At 41.9% G+C, this 17,064-nt stretch overlaps 1 protein-coding gene across 1 annotated transcript; it reads left to right on the top strand.

Moving 5' to 3' along the window:
- Positions 1 to 308: 308 nt before the first annotated feature.
- On the top strand, positions 309 to 12,153 carry ATP6AP2 (ATPase H+ transporting accessory protein 2). The gene is made up of 9 exons (XM_054382998.1): positions 309 to 392; positions 2,961 to 3,091; positions 5,285 to 5,413; positions 7,809 to 7,904; positions 8,083 to 8,220; positions 8,600 to 8,653; positions 8,861 to 9,010; positions 10,083 to 10,199; positions 11,075 to 12,153. Exons 1-9 carry the CDS (start codon positions 323 to 325, stop codon positions 11,267 to 11,269), a joined length of 1,080 nt encoding a protein of 359 aa, XP_054238973.1. The 5' UTR covers positions 309 to 322; the 3' UTR covers positions 11,270 to 12,153.
- Positions 12,154 to 17,064: the final 4,911 nt, after the last annotated feature.

The raw sequence follows: 17,064 nt of genomic DNA, 5'->3' as shown, positions 1-17,064 counted from the left end.
GAAAATGGTGCAGAGATATCTCACGATCTGATTGGCCGACTGGAAACGCCAATCAAGCGAGGACTCCACCCTCCGGCGACATAGCGTCTCAGCTGACCGCTCAGCCCCGTGACTAGGGTGGGGGTGGGCTTCACTGGCGAGTGGCCAGTTCCGTCCGTCACTCCTGCAGAGTCCCGCCTACCCTCCCCGATCTCACCTCTCGATTTGCTGCGCCGACTGTCCGTCAGCGCTCCCCAGTGGGCGGGGTAGTCGGGGGGGTATTCTGTGTCCGACGGTGCGGCCCTGCGTTTACCCAGCGGCATCTCGCGGCACGGCGGGGGACATGGGACGGCGTGGCGTGGTTCCCTGGGCCCTAGAAGTGGCAGTGTTGGTGACATCGGCTTGTCTCGCCGGTGAGCAAGCCTCGTCGAGCCAGCATGGGGAAGCGCTGGCCTGGTCAGCCGCCGCGGGGGGCGGGTAGGGCTGGGTTGCCCCTGCGGAGGGATGTTGCGGGCGAAAGGGCGATGAGCCCAGCGGCAGCGGTGGAAAGAGGAACACGAGCCGGAGGAGTGTGGGGCTAGGGTGGTGTTGAGCTCCTTCCCTGGTGGTGAGGGACACCAGCCTTCCAGGGGTTACCGGCGAGTGCGCGGCCCTGGGCGGGCGCTGCGGCACCTGGCGCACCCTCAGAGGGCGAGCCTCGCCCGGCGCTAACTCTCTCAGACAGCCCCGGGACTTGTAGCATCCGCGGGCAGCGCTCGGGGGTGGGGAGGGGTGTGTAGTTGTGCCCTTTTTCAGGACTGAGAGGTAGGAGCGGCAGCCGCTCGAGGGGCAGCCCTCCCTCCTCCCCCATACCTGTCCCATCTGCTCCGGACGCAGTGGGAGGCATCCCTCACCCTAGCAAAGGGCCCTGTGGAGCGTTTTAGAGCTACACGTCGTTTTGATGCTATGTACAAATTTCCATGTCGTGCTGCTTTGGTGATCGCTGGAGGCTCGCTTTCATGGCTTGGGGTCAGGCTTGTGATGAGCACTTAAGGCATCTAGGCCCCGTAAGTAGTTTTCACTCAATGTGCTTCAGTTCTTCAGCCTAGGCTCACAAAGGCTTTTAAAGGCTGAAGCTCCCCAGAGGTGCAATCTCGGGAAGGTAGAAGTTTATATATTCTGTAGGTGGGTCGGTAGCATTATGCAGAATTTACTGTCTAAGCTTCACTGATTATGTGGCCTAGTGGGGTATTGTGGTCAAGCAATTACAGTGTGTCTGAGGAAGAGGCTTGCACTCCCAAGTTCAGATTCAGGTGTAATCATTGAGACTTGGAACAAGTCTGGCAAGGCAGATTTCACGGAAAAGGGTAATGCTCTAATTTTATTCACCTAAATAATGTGACTGGCCTCTAACCTTGTGCAGTGCAACATGTGAAATTCTACAGACTGAGGAAAAAATATGTGTACCAATTCTGCAAATTCCATCTTAAGCAAATTGATCTGGAAATTGAGACAGATACACCCTTAAAATTGGTAGCAGGCCATGCAGTGAACACATTAATTTAAAACAAAGAATGCTTGAATCTCCTCTGTGTGCATCTGTTCATTTGGCCTGTGTCCTTCCTTTGGCTACCCTTTCCAACCTGCATTGTAGTACTTTGTTCCTTTAGTATGTTTATCATAACATAGCTGAGATTTACTGTCAACATTTGTATGCAGGATCATGACCCAGGCTTTAAAACAGCATCTTCAAGGTCAGAGTGGTTAAGTTAATGTTAGGGATGATGATAACTGCATAACACATCAATTTAATATTGCATTATTTTTGTAAATAGCCATTAGTTGTGCAGATGCCCTAGAAAACTATTGTGTATAGCTGCTTGGATTGATAGCTAATTTTCAGTGATCTTATGAGTAAATACTTCAATTTATTTTAGGTGGTTATCTTATTCATGCAGTTTTGAAGTATGCAGTCAGACTGATTGTATAAATAGAACTTAGATGACCTGCAAATATTTATTGCTCTCTTGGTTTATGTATCAGATTAGTTTTCTGTTAAAATTCCTACACAGATTGCTCGTAGTGGGGGATATGTCTGAAATTTCACATTGAATGTTTCAGTGCTTATATACATCAAATAATTTTTAAAGTTTATTTAAGTTTTTGTGTGCATAGTGTTGCACTTATGACTATGACTTCGTATTTTAAAGCTAGGTTGAAATAAGCCCATCTCTTGCTTCTGCGGAGTCCTTTCTGACTTACTTGCACAGGAAATTACTGTCATCACAATACACTGTAGAAATAAGATTTTAGTCAGTTTTGCTACTCAAAAGTAATGGGGGAAGAGAGAGAAGGGGGTTCCTGAATAAGTCGAAACCCAGCATGAGAGGTATGAAAGATTGTAGCTTTGCACAAGTAGCTTAGGTCCAGTACTGCATTCAAGGAAGAAAAATAGCTCACAACATCGCATGCTTGAGAAGGCAAAGCAGAGACACTGGCGTGGTTCTGCAGAAGCCAGATTGTTCCTGGCAGTGCTCTGTTTAAGCCAGCACTGACTCTGGGTACAGTGGCTCAGGCTGTTGTCTACATGACATGTTGTGCCAGGCAGTCCTGGAAGCAAACAGAACTGAGCTGGTGCATAGGTGCTTGTGAGCTAGCAGGATTTTGAAGTCTGCCTGGCTTTACAGGGAGATAGCTTTGTCAAGTCTGAACTGTAACACCCCTCACAACCTGCTAGTGAGTACACAGAAGTGTACTGTGCTGTTGCTTGAATAATTGTTCTGCTTTTGTTAATGTGGATTTGTCCATACTTAGTCATTGCTGGGTAGAATCCTTATTTTCTGTTCCAGAGCGTTGAAACAACAGGTTTTCCCTGCTTGTGTTACATAAAATGATAGGCAGGAGAGGGAGGAAGGAGGAATCAGAACTCTAAAATGGTCTTTCTGTGTTATGCAAGAGAAAGAGTGCAAGAACTCTGACAGCTTTTTATGTTTGTTTTTTAGGTGTATGCGGTGATGAATTTAGTGTCTTACGATCGCCTCAGTCAGTAGTTTTTCGAGATGGGAGCTGGCCTGTTCCTGGCGAGCGGATCCCGGACATAGCTGCGTTGTCCATGGGCTTTTCTGTTGAAGATGTATGTTTCAAGTCTTGATTTTTTTGAAATGCCTCTAAATCTTCCTGTCATGTGCTGGAGTATTATATATATCATCCTGTTTGTCTCGAGGAATGCATGACTTGTCAGAGAGTGGTTTCCAAGCATAGAGCTGTATCAGTCAGATGGGCAGCAGCAGGCTATGCTAGCTGGCTAATTTGAATCATCAGCTCTAGAAGGAAGGAAGCAAGTCTGTGGAGTTTTTACTGTGATGTTCTTCACTTCCTCAGAGACTCAGCCACATGCTGTATCCTGCCATCCACGGTCACATACTGAGAATCTCTGGAACCCACTGTCCTTTTTTGTCTAGGAGCTATCTGCAGACCTCTCCTTTTGGGTACTCTGAAGATTGTGAGAAATGGTTTGGCTACTCAGGTGTTAGTCCAGTCAATGAACTTGTCTGCTGAGCATAGTTAAAAAGAACAAGTAAACTAGATACTTAGGAAGTATCTAGTAGTAGTCCAAAGATTTGAAAACCTAATTTGTGGCAGGTTTTTGAGTATGGCTTTACTGCTGTTTAAAGTGAGGCATGTGAGTAGGAGCCCTTGGATTGATTCCATCTTGCCTACCGAATGTTTTACTGGGCTGCAGCAGGCACAAGTGGTTGTTGAAGAAGCATGTGAAAGCTTAGTAGCTGAGCATTTCTAGCAGTGTCTGTGTGCTGCCAGATACTTAAAGCTACAAAGCTGAGATATTCTTACAATGATGGCAAGGGAGGTCAGGTTTTTTTCCATACTGCATCCTGGCAAGAGGTCTGATAAGTCTCATTTGAATGCAAGTCTGGTTAGCCCGTGCTTCAGGCTTTGTCTGAAAATACCTTACTGTCAATTACTTATGTCTTTTTTTTTTTTTTGTCCTTAAGCTAGTAATAAACTCTTAGGAATAGTATATTTAAGTACATTTTAGTTATTTTATCATGAAAAAAACAGTACATCAGATGGTACTGTGTGCATTGCATGGAAAAACTCCCAGCAAAACAGTAGGGTTTGGCCCATTTTGCATGCCTGACTTTTGGCATACTGCTCATCTGGAAGTACATTGTGGTTATCATGGTAAAAAAGGCATTTCAGTATGCATCAAAGCTTGGAATTCAGTTTCTGTGATGGCTCCGTAGCATCCCTTACATAATACTGTGAAATAGTATTATTTCAAATTCTAGAAGCAGGAAAAGAAGGATGTGTTTAAATTACTCTGTTCAGTTAAGCCCTGAAATGGAAAGTTATCAGAATGTCACCAAGGCAGAGCTCACTGTGTAGGCAGCTTCCAGCCCTGATCTGGAGAGTACTGCATACCCCAAACAGTCTTTTTGCAGTTTGCATCAAGGCTGTAAGTCAATTTTAAGTCAAGGCTGTTTATGTTCCTGTTGGAATGTAAACTGACAGTGCAGTAGATGCATTGTAGAGAAAGTAGAATTCTTGCTGTATCATGTTGGAGATCCTCAAAAACATTCCTCTCCTGTTAAGATAAAACAACCCCTTTTTTGTCCCTGATAATACTTTGAAAGGTTTTTCTTTTGTTTCTTCAAGGTGATACAGATCATGATGTCAGTGACATTTAATTCTAAAATCCAAATAAATTGGTTTCATAAAATTTAAGTGGCTATGTCTTTTAGACAAAGGGAGAAATCTCTTTGAATTAATTCTAAATAGATGACTTTGTATTTTGTGCCTGAATAAACAAGCCAGGTAGCCTTCACTGTGTTCTTACTGATACATAACTGAAGTAAGCTAATAAGGAATCTTTTCACGTTTCTGTGGAAATTCATACATTTCAGATTAGTAGGCTGTTAAAATGATTCACACTGCCATCCCTTTTTTCCTCATATTTCTTTCTCCTACTGGAAAGGTCAATGTATTAGTGTTTTAATGTTCTTAAGCCTCTTTGTGTTGTTTTCTGAAAGGGTTTGTTTTGGTTTTGTGGTGTTTTTTTTTATTCAGCCTTCACTTATTACATACAAACTACGACATTCCCGATTTAATTGTGGGAAATAACTCTTAATATAGCCAATATGTATAATGCTTTCTCAGTGTAGACTTTGTTATGAAGTCATTGGCAGCTTTTAAACTAACAGTTTCTTCATGGCTCACTTGCGACAATATTATTCAAGATGAAAACATTCTAGCGTTAACTTACTTCCCCATGAAATAAAAGGTTTTTTTTACTATTTTATAACAGGAGCTTTCCTGGCCTGGGCTTGCAGTGGGTGATCTGTTTCATAGACCTCGAGCTACTGTGCTGGTAACAGTGAAAGGAGTAGACAAGTTGACATTGCCTGTGAAAGGGGTTTCTTACCCTATTGAGAATGTAAGTATCCACATTTGGAACTGTTGTGTGATTTCTGTGACTCTTGTGAGCTAATGACAATTACATGACTCTCTACTGTAGCCCTTGATGTTCATTTATTCCTTACTTCACTTGAAGTTCACGTGCCACCCCCTTAGAATGATGTATCAGGCTGTATTGATAAAGAATACAGTCAGACTCCTGTACAAGGTGAGAGGCCCTTTAAGATCACCCAGGGACTCCTTATTGAGTTCAGTGACTTGTTTGAACAAAGCATGTTCTCCTTGAAAGGTGTCTTAATTTTGATATGTTTATACCAAAAGAGAGAGAATCCACTTCTTCCCAGGTTAAGTTACTGAATTATATTCAGAATTAATAACTTTCTTGCTTCAGCTGTGTCACAGCATTTTGTATGATGTTGATTCTTTGATGTATTGTATTACCCTCTAAGTAGACTGAGTTTTCTTTTCCTCAAGTACTGTGAAATACTGCACTTTGAGACACAATTCAATTGTACTGCATCAGAAAACAACAAGCATTACATTTACCTGTCACTGTCTTTGCTGAGACTCCTTTCTTACACTTACCACATCACATAATCAGGTAGGTTGGAAGGGACCTCTTGAAATCATCTGGCCCAACTCCTTCAACAAGCAGAGTCATCTGGAGCAGGCTGTCAGAACGGTGTCCAACTGGGTTTTGAATATCTGCAGTCTACAACCTCTTTGGGCAGCAACTTGTGCCAGTATTTGATCACCCTTACAGTAAAAAAACTTTTTTGTGTGTGTTCAGATAGAATTTCCTGGTTTAAAATTTATTCCCGCTGTCTCTTCTCTTGTGGTATGATTCTGTTCACAGGCATCTTAAACAGGAACACAGTAACTTAGGAAAAATAGAGTAACTGTAGGGTGTCTTCTCGCTTCTCCTTTATGATGTTGTCTGCTTTAGTCCATTTTGCTGCAGTATTGGGCCAGCTCCTCATGCTGAGCTGTGGCTTGTCCAGCATGAACCCACGGACCCTTTTCAAAGAAGCTGTTTTTCAGGTTATGTCTAGTTGGTTAATTCTGCTTCTGCCCATCTTGGAAAACTTTGTTTTGTATCAGTTTACCATGCATTTTGGCTCTGTGCAACTGCTGTGCTCCCGTTGCAAACTATTTATCATTTTATTATTTCAGGCACTGTGGAAACCTCACTGACAACATGAAAGAATATTTTGTTTAATACTGACACCCTGTTGCACACCCCAAAATGAAATTGTTTTTACAACTATCAAGTAGTCTTTTAATCTGTTTAGACTGTCATTAAATTTTAATGTTATGTGGCTTTACATTGAACTCAGGTCAAACTCAGCTTAACACAGGTCTGCTTTCATGTCAGCTTTCAAGCACAGCTCACTAGATCAGGCACAGTTAACCTGCTGCCATTGCTGAATTGGTGCCTGGACCAAAACTGATCTAGGATTGTCTGCACCTAGCTGTGTAGACATTGCTGATTTGTGGAAACCTTGATTATACTTGAAGTCTTCAGTCCTATTTACACTTAAATCTTTATTTATAAGGTTCTTACGTGCATGTAATGCAGATTTTCTGTATTTCTCATAATAAGAATGAATATTCCTAAGCTTTAATTGTTTCAATTAACTGCTGCTGCCATGGGTTCAAATTGGGTGCCCCAAATGTGCACTGGCAAAATACTCATTCTCCAGTGTACAAGAATAGTTTCAGATGAAAATCCCTGAGTCCCTGTTCAGGACTGCTGGGTACAAATTATCCTAGCTTACAGACTTATTAAAATTTCTTAGAAAAATTGTATTTTAATATTGTCTAACTAGTGAATTAAAATGTGTCACTCTGCTTCTGTTTAGATGAAACCCTAAAGTAAGTGTTTAGAAAAACAGATAGTTTTATTAGCTTGCTAGTAAATGTATTGTGCTAGGATTTGTTTTCTTCGTAGTAATTGTTTATAAGGCTCTTTTCTTTGTGCTTCAGCAGTTAGTACTTCCACTGGTATGAACCCCTGAACTCTGATGACTTAAAACATAACTTTACCTTTGCACTAAGATTGAGTTCTCCTTTTACATTGCTTCTACATTTGATGGTCTTGCTTTACTGATTGACAAGGCAGTACTCTTAGCTTAAGTAAGCCTCTTAATTTTACAGTCATGACCCCACAGACTTCTTAAAAATATATTCTGCCTGCCATACATACAAGTAAATTGATTGCTCATAGACACAGAGCTGAAGCTTTCTTTTGCACATTTCCTCCTTTGTTGTTATCACTTTGGAAGTGTTTGTACTCTTTGGTTGAAGAGAGGTTGTCCTATGTTTCCAAACTTCTGTAGTTTAAGCGGATTATCTCCTTTTATATCATGAGGGCCCTATTTTAGCCCATAATTGAATTTGGCTTTGTCTTCCAGGCTGTTCCTTTCAGTCTTGACAGTGTTGCAAATGCCATTCATACTTTGTTCTCTGAGGAAACTCCTGTGGTTTTGCAGCTGGCCCCCAGTGAAGAAGTGAGTATTGCTTCAGTTCTGATTCCACATGTGCTAAGTGGCTGGAGAACAAGCAATTGATGATATAAAATATTTTGCATTGGAGAGAGATTTCAAGTATGATTGATTATTATTAACATGTGACTGGAAGAACTAGAAACTAACCTCTGTTGTTACCAAACAATGGTTATTCTTGCAGAGAGTGTACATGGTGGGCAAGGCAAACTCTGTGTTTGAAGACCTCTCTGTCACGCTACGCCAACTGCGAAACCGCTTATTCCAGGACAACTCCATTCTCAGCTCCCTTCCTCTCAACTCCCTCAGCAGAAACAATGAGGTAAAAAAACTCAAATTACTGGGAATCTTTAGTGGGTTTTTTTTCTTATCTTAGCTTTTGCTTTGTTGTTGGGGATTTTTTTTTGTTTTTATTTTTTTCCCCCTCTTGGGTTATTTAGAAGTGCCCACTTTTACTTTTTTTTCTAACTGAATGCTTAGAAGTAAATTGGACTTGTGGTGAGCTTAAAAAAAAAAAAAAAAAAGAAAGTAAAAAATGAAGTAACTTTAGTGAAAGAGTAATTTCTTTCTAGGGTGTTCTGATGCCATAACAGACATAACCTGTTATAAAATAGTGAGCCTTGGAACAAAGTTAGACTTCCCTAACTTATGGTTTCATCAAAGAAAATACCTGTCTCTTTTTTTCCTTGCCTCTTCTCTAGGTTGACTTGCTTTTTCTGTCAGAACTACAAGTCCTACGTGATATTCCGAGCCTGGTAAGATTTTATTTTATTTGTTATTCTTTTTAACATTTTCCCCATCTTCTAGGTAAGTTGGCAAAAAATTCTACTTCCTAATCAGTATGGAGTATGACTGTGGAAAGTGGAGCTGGATTAGTCACTGCAAAAAGATGCTCTGAAATGTGTTTTTCAAGTAACATGTGTATCATTTTCTTTCTTTCTGCCTTCAATGGTGTGCCAAAGCTGTCTCGACACAAGCACTTAGCCAAAGATCATTCTCCAGACCTGTATTCTCTGGAACTGGCTGGTTTGGAAGAGGTTGGAAAACGATATGGGGAAGACTCTCAGCAGTTCAAGGATGCTTCCCAGATTCTTGTAGACTCTTTGCAAAAGGTATACGTTCTGCTTAATGAATCAAACTCACAGGATCACTAAGGAAATCACTTTTTGGTGTCAACTAAAAGGGAGTTAGTGTATTGACTGTCTTCTGCTTTGAATTGTCACTTCATTAGTGATGGCCTGACTCAGGCTTGTTTGGTTTCTAAAATGCAGTTGTTAGCTTATAAAACTGATTGTTACAATTTGTCACTGTGGAAAGTGTTGACATGGTTCTGCAATGTGTTAAATATCTTGTGTAAAGAAGCAAGACTATATTGAAAACATACCAACATGACTCAATATGTTTTTCCTAAATAACTACATTGCATTTAAACCACCAGGAAGTCTCACAAAAACTGGCTCAGAGTGATGGAAATCTTGATTTCACGGTACAGTGGTTAGTTCCCTCTTGCCCACAAAGCCATGTAAATCTGAACATCCAAGCCTCAAAACTAACTGCTGTTCATCTATTAATGTCCATAAGAAAGTGATTCTTTAGTAGGTGTTCACAGAATCACAGAATGTTAGGGGCTGGAAGGGACCTTTAAAGATCATCCAGTCCAACCCCCTTGCCAGAGCAGGATCACCTAGACCAGATCGCACAGGGACACATCCAGGCAGGTCTTGGATATCTCCAGAGAAGGAGACTCCACAACCCCCCTGGGCAGCCTGTTCCAGTGTTCTGTCACTCTCACAGTGAAAAAAATGTTTCCTCATGTTCACAGACTACTACTCTTTGGACCAGATTACAATATTCAGGTTCATAGTGTTTTGTTGAAACTGACAGACCTACAGTTAAGAAACACACTGGTGATTAGGTCTTCTGTAAGAGGGATGAAAGAATGAGTTTCAGCCCAGAAATAATCATAATCTGCTACTGTCTGGATAGTTGTCAAATGGTTTCAAAGAGATATTGGAAAGCAGGTGAAAGTTTGCACTTACTGGAATTCTGAAATAATGTAAACTTTCCATAAACTTCTTACTCCTGAAGCTGACATCTTACAGTTTAGTACATCTTGCTAACAAAGCTCTCCTTGATACCTGGCTACAGTCTAGATTTTAATTCAAATCACTTTCGATTTTCCAGTTTGCAGATGAGATGTTTAATCTGTACAGTGGGAATGCAGTAGTAGAAGTGGTGGCTGTCAGGGCATTTAATTCTCCCCTCATGAGGAAGACTCGCTCCATCCTCCAGTCCTCACAGGTAATAGCTGTGCATTTATTGAAAGTGATCCTCTATGCATCACTTCTTTTTCTTTGAGCATCACTTCTTTTAAGGACTAGAACACTGACTGATGTGAAGGCATGGGTGTGAAGAGGTGAGCTTACTTGCCTGGATCTTCACTTGATCATATAGTAATAGTGGTAGAAGAATGCCTCTGGAGTCATCTTTTCCAGCCTGCTGCTCAAAGGAAGATTAATTTAGGAGTTTTATCAGGCTGCTCAGGTTCTTGTTCAGCCAAGTTCTTAAGAAGTCTATGGCTGGTAGTCCAGGGGCCTCGCTGTACAGCCTGGTCCAAAGTCTTCACCACTTTCACTGTGAAGGCTTTTCCCATTTATGCCTTGTTAGAATTTGCATTTTTGCCTGTTTCTCCCCAGTGCAGCAGTGCTGGTGAGCCCTGCCTCCCAGGCAGGGAAAAATTTTCTCCTTGGCTTACTGTCTACACTTCAGGTGCAGCCCAGAATGTTGTCGCCCTGTGTCATTGCAGGTGCACAATCCTGACTCCTCTTTCACCATGTCCACTAGGACCTTCAGGGCTCTCTCTGCAGAGCTGTTGCCAGCTGGTCAGTGCACAGCCCATCAGTCCCCAGCTTGTGCTGCCAAGTGAGGTTGTTCTGTTCTGGGTTGCAGGGCTTTGCAGGCGTTCTAGCTGAACTACATCAGGCTCCTGTAAGCTCATTCCTTTGGATTGCATTAACGTCAGTCACATAATCATTTTTTCTGCATCTTGTGTGCCACTGCCAGAATTGTCTAGGTGAAAAATGCTTCTCTCCTACTCAGACTGCTCAGGTTTCTGAGGTAGTCAGGATGTGTTTTGTATGCAAGCTAACTTCAGTGCCCATTTTCTTTTTTTACAGAGTGAAACAGACAATCCCTATAACCTTGCCTATCCATATAACTACAACTACGCTGTGGTTTTCAACATCATTCTGTGGATGATGATAGGCCTTGCTTTAGCTGTGATAGTTATCTCCTACAACCTCTGGAACATGGATCCTGGCTATGACAGCATTATATATAGGATGACAAATCAGAAGATAAGAATGGATTGAACTGCACTGTGCTCCAGCGCAAGGAAACGAGGAAGAGTAAAGTCTCCTTTAAACTGTGTGGAAAACAAATATCCTAACATGGTTAATTGTGGAATTTTTTTAAAAGTGTATTTATTTCTAAGTATTTTCCCCCCTCTCAAGCCTATTTTAAATGTTAGTTGTAGTACCAGATGGTATTTAGAAATTGAAATCTGCTTGTTTAAAAAAAAAAGAAAAAAAAACCAGACCCAAACCCAACCCCAACCCACCCCAAATGACAACCCCCAAAGTAATTGTTATTAAAGGAACATCATTCCATTTTTTTAAAATCATGTTACATGAGTTTTTTGAGATGCCCTGTACTGCCTGTGACTGTGTGCAAACCAGATAAATTGAAATGATGATAGCAACATGGTGTTTGAGACTTTTACACTGGAAGATTAGAAATTCTAGCTAAATTGTTGTGTTGTATATTATGAACCAGTTGTAAATGTTTGATGTAAATATTTGTAATGGCTGTATGTAACTGCAGAGAGGATAGTAATTATTCTTTAGTAAAATACTCAATACAGAAATATTTCTACAATATTTCTAGTGGCTCAAGTGGCATTTTGATCTCATGTTGATGGCTCTGATGTGAGCTGCAGGCAAGAAGGATCCTTTACCTAGAACTTTTAATGATTTGGAGGTAAATAACACTGGTGTGGCTGGTCTATACAGTGCAGAGTCTATCAATACTGAAGTAGTACCAGTCTGATTGTGGTCAAAAGTCATGTACAGTTGAAAGTTCCTATTATGATGCTTCATATTCCTTCCATTTGTGTGGATGTTATTATTAAAAAAAAATCTTTTTGAGGATAAGAGTGGACCAACACTTGATTTAAATATACCTGGATTATAGTCCTGCTTCAACCATTCAATAAAATAAAGAACAGTTGTTCTTGAAGACATTTATTTTTGTGGCTTCATAGGGGTATCTGCTTCTGTTTAGTATTGACTCATATGAATGGAGTAGGTACTGGCAGCTTTCTATATATGACAGTGGGCCTGAATCTATAACACTTCAGTTTAAATTGCCTTTCAAAAGTAAATGTTGGAAGATAACCCTGTATGGATTAGTTTTCCTAAACCAAAGAGTGATTGTAGTTAAGTGGTTAAGCTCTGTACAGTCCTTTTTTTAAACCTAGCAACTTTTCAGAAACTCATTTGCTCTTGTGGTGAAAGGAATTCTGCCAGACTACAGCAGTGTGAGTGGAAACCACTTCTTTTTCATCTTGATGTCCTCTAATGTGCTTAACTTTCCCTACTGTTAGGAACTATTTGTTCTACTTCCAGAAAAGATCTGCTCATTGAATTAATTTGTCTCAATTTACTGGCAGTGTCAGATTTGCAGGGGTTTAAGTTGCTCATGTCTTGCAGTTCCAGGACACCGCTTTATGTGGAATTAAGTAACATGCTGCAGCTTTGTCCAAGTTCAGGAAATCCAGTTACAAGCATTGAAATTATTTTTAATGGCACTTTAAGTAACTCTGGATGATGAGGATGAATGGATTGAAAGGAAGAATTGCCCTGCCAGTTTCTCTGACAAGAATATGTAATCTGATTATTGAATGTTCTGTAACACACCTGCAGTGTTCTGGTGAGAATCAAATCTGTTTTATAAAGCTGCATGACTTTATTATGGAAACAATGAAAATGCAGCTCTGTGATCCTCTTTGATAGGCATGAACCCTAAGGTTTTAAGTAAACTATTACTTGATAGTCTGTAGGTTGATTTAAATTTGTTTGCATGTTTTGAGAGACAATTTCGAAGACAGTACTCCAGAACTTCAGCAGAAAGCATGACCTAGGGTAAGAAAGGGGACAGTAGAATCTTTCCAACTGAACCATACTGTAAGCAGTCTGGCAGGCAGAAGATTGTCCACCACTCCCCCCATGCCCTTAAGCCAGTTGCTGCCCAGCCTGTATTGGTCTTTGGGATTACTCCAACCCAGATGCAGGACCTTGCACTTGGTCTTGTTAAACTTCATGAGGTTGGCTTGGGCCCACCTCTCCAGCCTGTCCATTTGTTTTTAGGATGACCCTGGTACCATTAACTTGCTGTGAATTGTGGCTGGACCTGAAGGATCTCTCATACCCACTAGTATTTAATGTTAGGGTGGCATATGGAGGTCCCAGTTTCATCGAATGGTTTGGGTGGGGAGGGACCTTTAAAGGTCAACTAGTCCAGCCCCCCTGCAGTCAGCAGGGACATCTTCACAGAATCTGACTTTCCAGACTTCTCTGTGGCATGCATGGCAACGTTTGAAGCTCTTCCAGCCAATGCACTCCTGTTGCAGCACTCAGGCAAGGGAAGCCTGAAGGAGGTCTGAAATGTGTGAATGTTAGGTTCAAGTACAAAGAATTATAAAAAAAAAAAAAAAGTGGAAATGAAGAAACCATTTTGAAATGCAAGTGTTGAGCAACCTTGCAAGTGTTTGCTGGGCTCTATAGGCCAGCTTTAATAGAGGCAACAGCAACAAGGATGTTGCCAGAGCCTAGTGCAAGGAGGCAAACTAGAAAATACCACAACAAAGACATTTTGAATCCTATGCTGACACAAATTTTTTTTTACTATGGTGAAGTGGGTGCTTTGAGCTAAAATTCACAAGTGTTCTCTAGGAAAAAAAAAAAAATTGTGCTTCACTAAAGGTTGGGGACTGTCCTGCATCTTTTTTCTCCTGCAGGCCCTGCCCCACATTCTTAAGAATTTTCATCTTTGTAGAGGGGAGAGAGGGGATCCATATAAGTATTGCAGGACAGAAAAGGAGACAGCTCAAGGAAGACCAAAGTGGAACTATAGGATTTCAAATCCAGCAGAACAAAAGATACTGAATGGGAAACCCAGAAGTTTATTTCATGTCCTGCCTCTAATGCAAGTTGCTTTGGAGAAACTATGATTGCTTGCACTAACTGTAAAGGGCTTCTGCAGCCCACGGTGTGAAAGATGGAAGAGAAATGAGTGAAAGGTAGTCAGGGTACAGAGAAGCCATGTCTCTGCAGGAGCAGGACTGCTATGTGGTGTGTCACTTGACATAGAGACTCCAACAACATCCTTTCTGCAGAGCTAGCACAGACACTGGCACCTCAACCACCAAACCCTTTCCAAGCACTGCTTGCAACCCCAGAAGGTCTCTGAGCTAGGATCACTCCTGGGCAAGTCCTTGGTCTTCCTGTACATGACTGCAATCTCCTGATCTAGTGACAAATTTGGGTCCCTCAGCTTGTGTTCTTTTTTGGAGCAGGGGAAACATCTGTAGTCAGTGGAGAACTGGCAGATATTACACCACTTCCCATACTTCTCAGAGACATGTGCCCTGGCACAATGCAGCTACTTTGAAGTCACTGCTCTCTTCTTTCTGCTCAGACTTGTGCAACACACAGCCTTGCCAAACCAGTGATGAGGTACAAGGTACAGAAAGCTTAGGTGACCACATTCCTCTCAAATAAACAGAGCAGAAACTGATCCATGGCATAAAGCCATGCATCCACATAGCTTGCACTCTCTTACCTGAACTGCTGGAAAATTGACCACTACAGATGGTGTCTGTCTGTGACAGGCAGGAGATCATAGGATCACAGGATGTTAGGAGTTGGAAGGGACCTTCAAAGATCATTGAGTCCAACTCCCCTGTCAGAGCAGGACCATAGAATCTAGCACAGGTTACACAGGAACACATCCAGATGGGGCTTGAAAGTCTCCAGAGAAGGAGACTCCACAACCTCTCTAGGCAGCCTGTTCCAGAGCTCTGTGACCCTCACAGTGAAGTTCCTCCTCATGCTGAGATGGAACCTCCTGTGCTGTAGTTTATATCCACTGCCCCTTGTCCTCTCACAGGGTGCAAGTGAGCAGAGTCTGTCCCCTCCCTCTTGACACCCAGACCTCAGATATTTATAAACATTTATTAAATCCCCTCTCAGTCTTCTCCAGACTAACAAGCCCCAGGGCTCTCAGCTTCTCTTCATAGAGCACATGATGGGTTTGATGCAAGGCTGTCTAAACCCAGGAACAAAGAAGAGGTGCTCTTAAACTGGAGAGATTCTGATAGGTGTCTATAACAACATTATCAGGAATTCTTTACTAGAATAGGTCAAAAAGGCATGCTACAGGGCACCTGCCCTCAAGAATGGCTGAGGACAGCTTTTAGAATATAAATCCCATTGTGAAACAAGGACTTGCCATTCTGCTTTCAGAGTTTAAACATTCTTCTGTTGCTGAAGAACAGCTTCATGCTAAAGGACTCTGGTAACAAAATTTAGGAATCATAGAATGGTCTGTCTTGGAAAGGACCACCAAAGGTCACCTAGTCCAACCCACCTCCAGTAATCAGGGACATCCTCAACTAGATCAGGTTGCCCAGAGCCCTGTTGAGCCTCACCTTGAATATCTCCAGGGATGGAGCTTCAACCACCTCTCCAGGCAAGCTGTTCCACTGTGTCCACTATCCTCATGGTAAAGAACTTTTTCCTAACATCCAATCTTAATCTAGTCTTCTCTAGTTTGAAGCCATTGCCTCTCATCCTATCACTCACTAATGCCACTGATGTCACCCTACATCACTGACAATATCTAGCCAAGTTCTTGGCATGAACATGCATAATAAAGTATTTAGAATGCTTCATAAGGAAAACAAAATTCATGGTTGCACCAAATGTGTTTAGAAAGGTAGCCAAATTCCACTTTAATTATGCTCCACTGCATGGATTTATGATGACAAATTTACATGCCTGTAATCAAGTGAGCATCTGCTTTTCATTAGACAAGAAGGGTACAAGCAGTATGGCTAAGATAAATGCATAGTAATTGGGCTGGTAGCTTATAGCCAACACTGTAAAGTCACTGACTTGAAAGACTTGAGGGCTGCCTACCTACTTACCTGATCAACTCCTTTGTTTTAAGTACTTCCTTAACATGACATGGTCAAAGTATCCAAGGAATTGATAAAACAAGGTTTACTGCAATACTGTGTAATCAACGACAGCATATGGAACACAGCAGAGCTAAATGGAGTTCTAACTGTATTCTACGGGAGGTCATCAATCAAAATTCTGACTCTGCACAGCATCAGCTTGGAAAGAGAAAAATACCTGTAAGTGATCAGAAAGGTCTCAGCTGCTATTTCTATCACTCAGTCTATGATGCAGACAAAAAAAAGAAAAAAGAGGAAAAAAACCCATAAAAATAGCTATACCAATTAGTTTCAATAGACTATCTCAAATGTTTCAGCTAGCTGACAGAGCCAGGAGGAGGCAGCTGGAGTCCACTGCCAGTGCTCCCCATAGCTGAGCTGCTGGACTATCATCTCTAACTGGGGCAGCTAACCCCCAGAAAGTCATCAGTGCTGCAAATAAGCAAGTTGGTATAACCTAAGCCATGCTGGTGAACCACAGAATCATAGAACGTTAGAGGTTGGAAGCGACCTCTGCCAGAGCAGAGTCACCTAGAGCAGGTCACACAGGAATGCATCCAGGTGGGTTTTGAATGTCTCCAGAGAAGGAGCCTCCACAACCTCTCTGGGAAGCTTGTTCCAGTGTTTTGTTACTCTCAGAATGAAAGAAGTTTTTCCTTATGTTCATGTGGAACCTCCTGTGCTCCAGCTTGCACCCATTGCCCCTTGTCCTGTCACTGGACACCATGGAGAAGAGCCTGGATCCATCCTCCTGACATTCACCCGTCACATATTTGTAAACACTAATAAGATCACCTCTCAGTCTCCTCTTCTGCAAGCCAAAAGCCCCATCTCCCTCAGCCTTTCCTCATAAGGGAGATGTTCCAC

This window comes from Indicator indicator, chromosome 1, assembly GCF_027791375.1.
Source record: "Indicator indicator isolate 239-I01 chromosome 1, UM_Iind_1.1, whole genome shotgun sequence".
In the NCBI taxonomy this organism is placed as follows: domain Eukaryota; kingdom Metazoa; phylum Chordata; class Aves; order Piciformes; family Indicatoridae; genus Indicator; species Indicator indicator.
Note: the sequence above shows the minus strand (reverse complement) of the source record. Positions and strands in the feature narration are given on the sequence as shown.

What these genes read in the sequence shown, in the direction of transcription:
- ATP6AP2 (XM_054382998.1), top strand. Translation starts at nt 323, where the DNA reads ATGGGACGGCGTGGCGTGGTTCCCTGGGCCCTAGAAGTGGCAGTGTTG. An exon ending in TACGTGATATTCCGAGCCTG is followed by an intron (nt 8,654 to 8,860) that starts GTAAGATTTTAT and finishes GGTGTGCCAAAG; the next exon opens with CTGTCTCGACACAAGCACTT. An exon ending in CCATCCTCCAGTCCTCACAG is followed by an intron (nt 10,200 to 11,074) that starts GTAATAGCTGTG and finishes CTTTTTTTACAG; the next exon opens with AGTGAAACAGACAATCCCTA.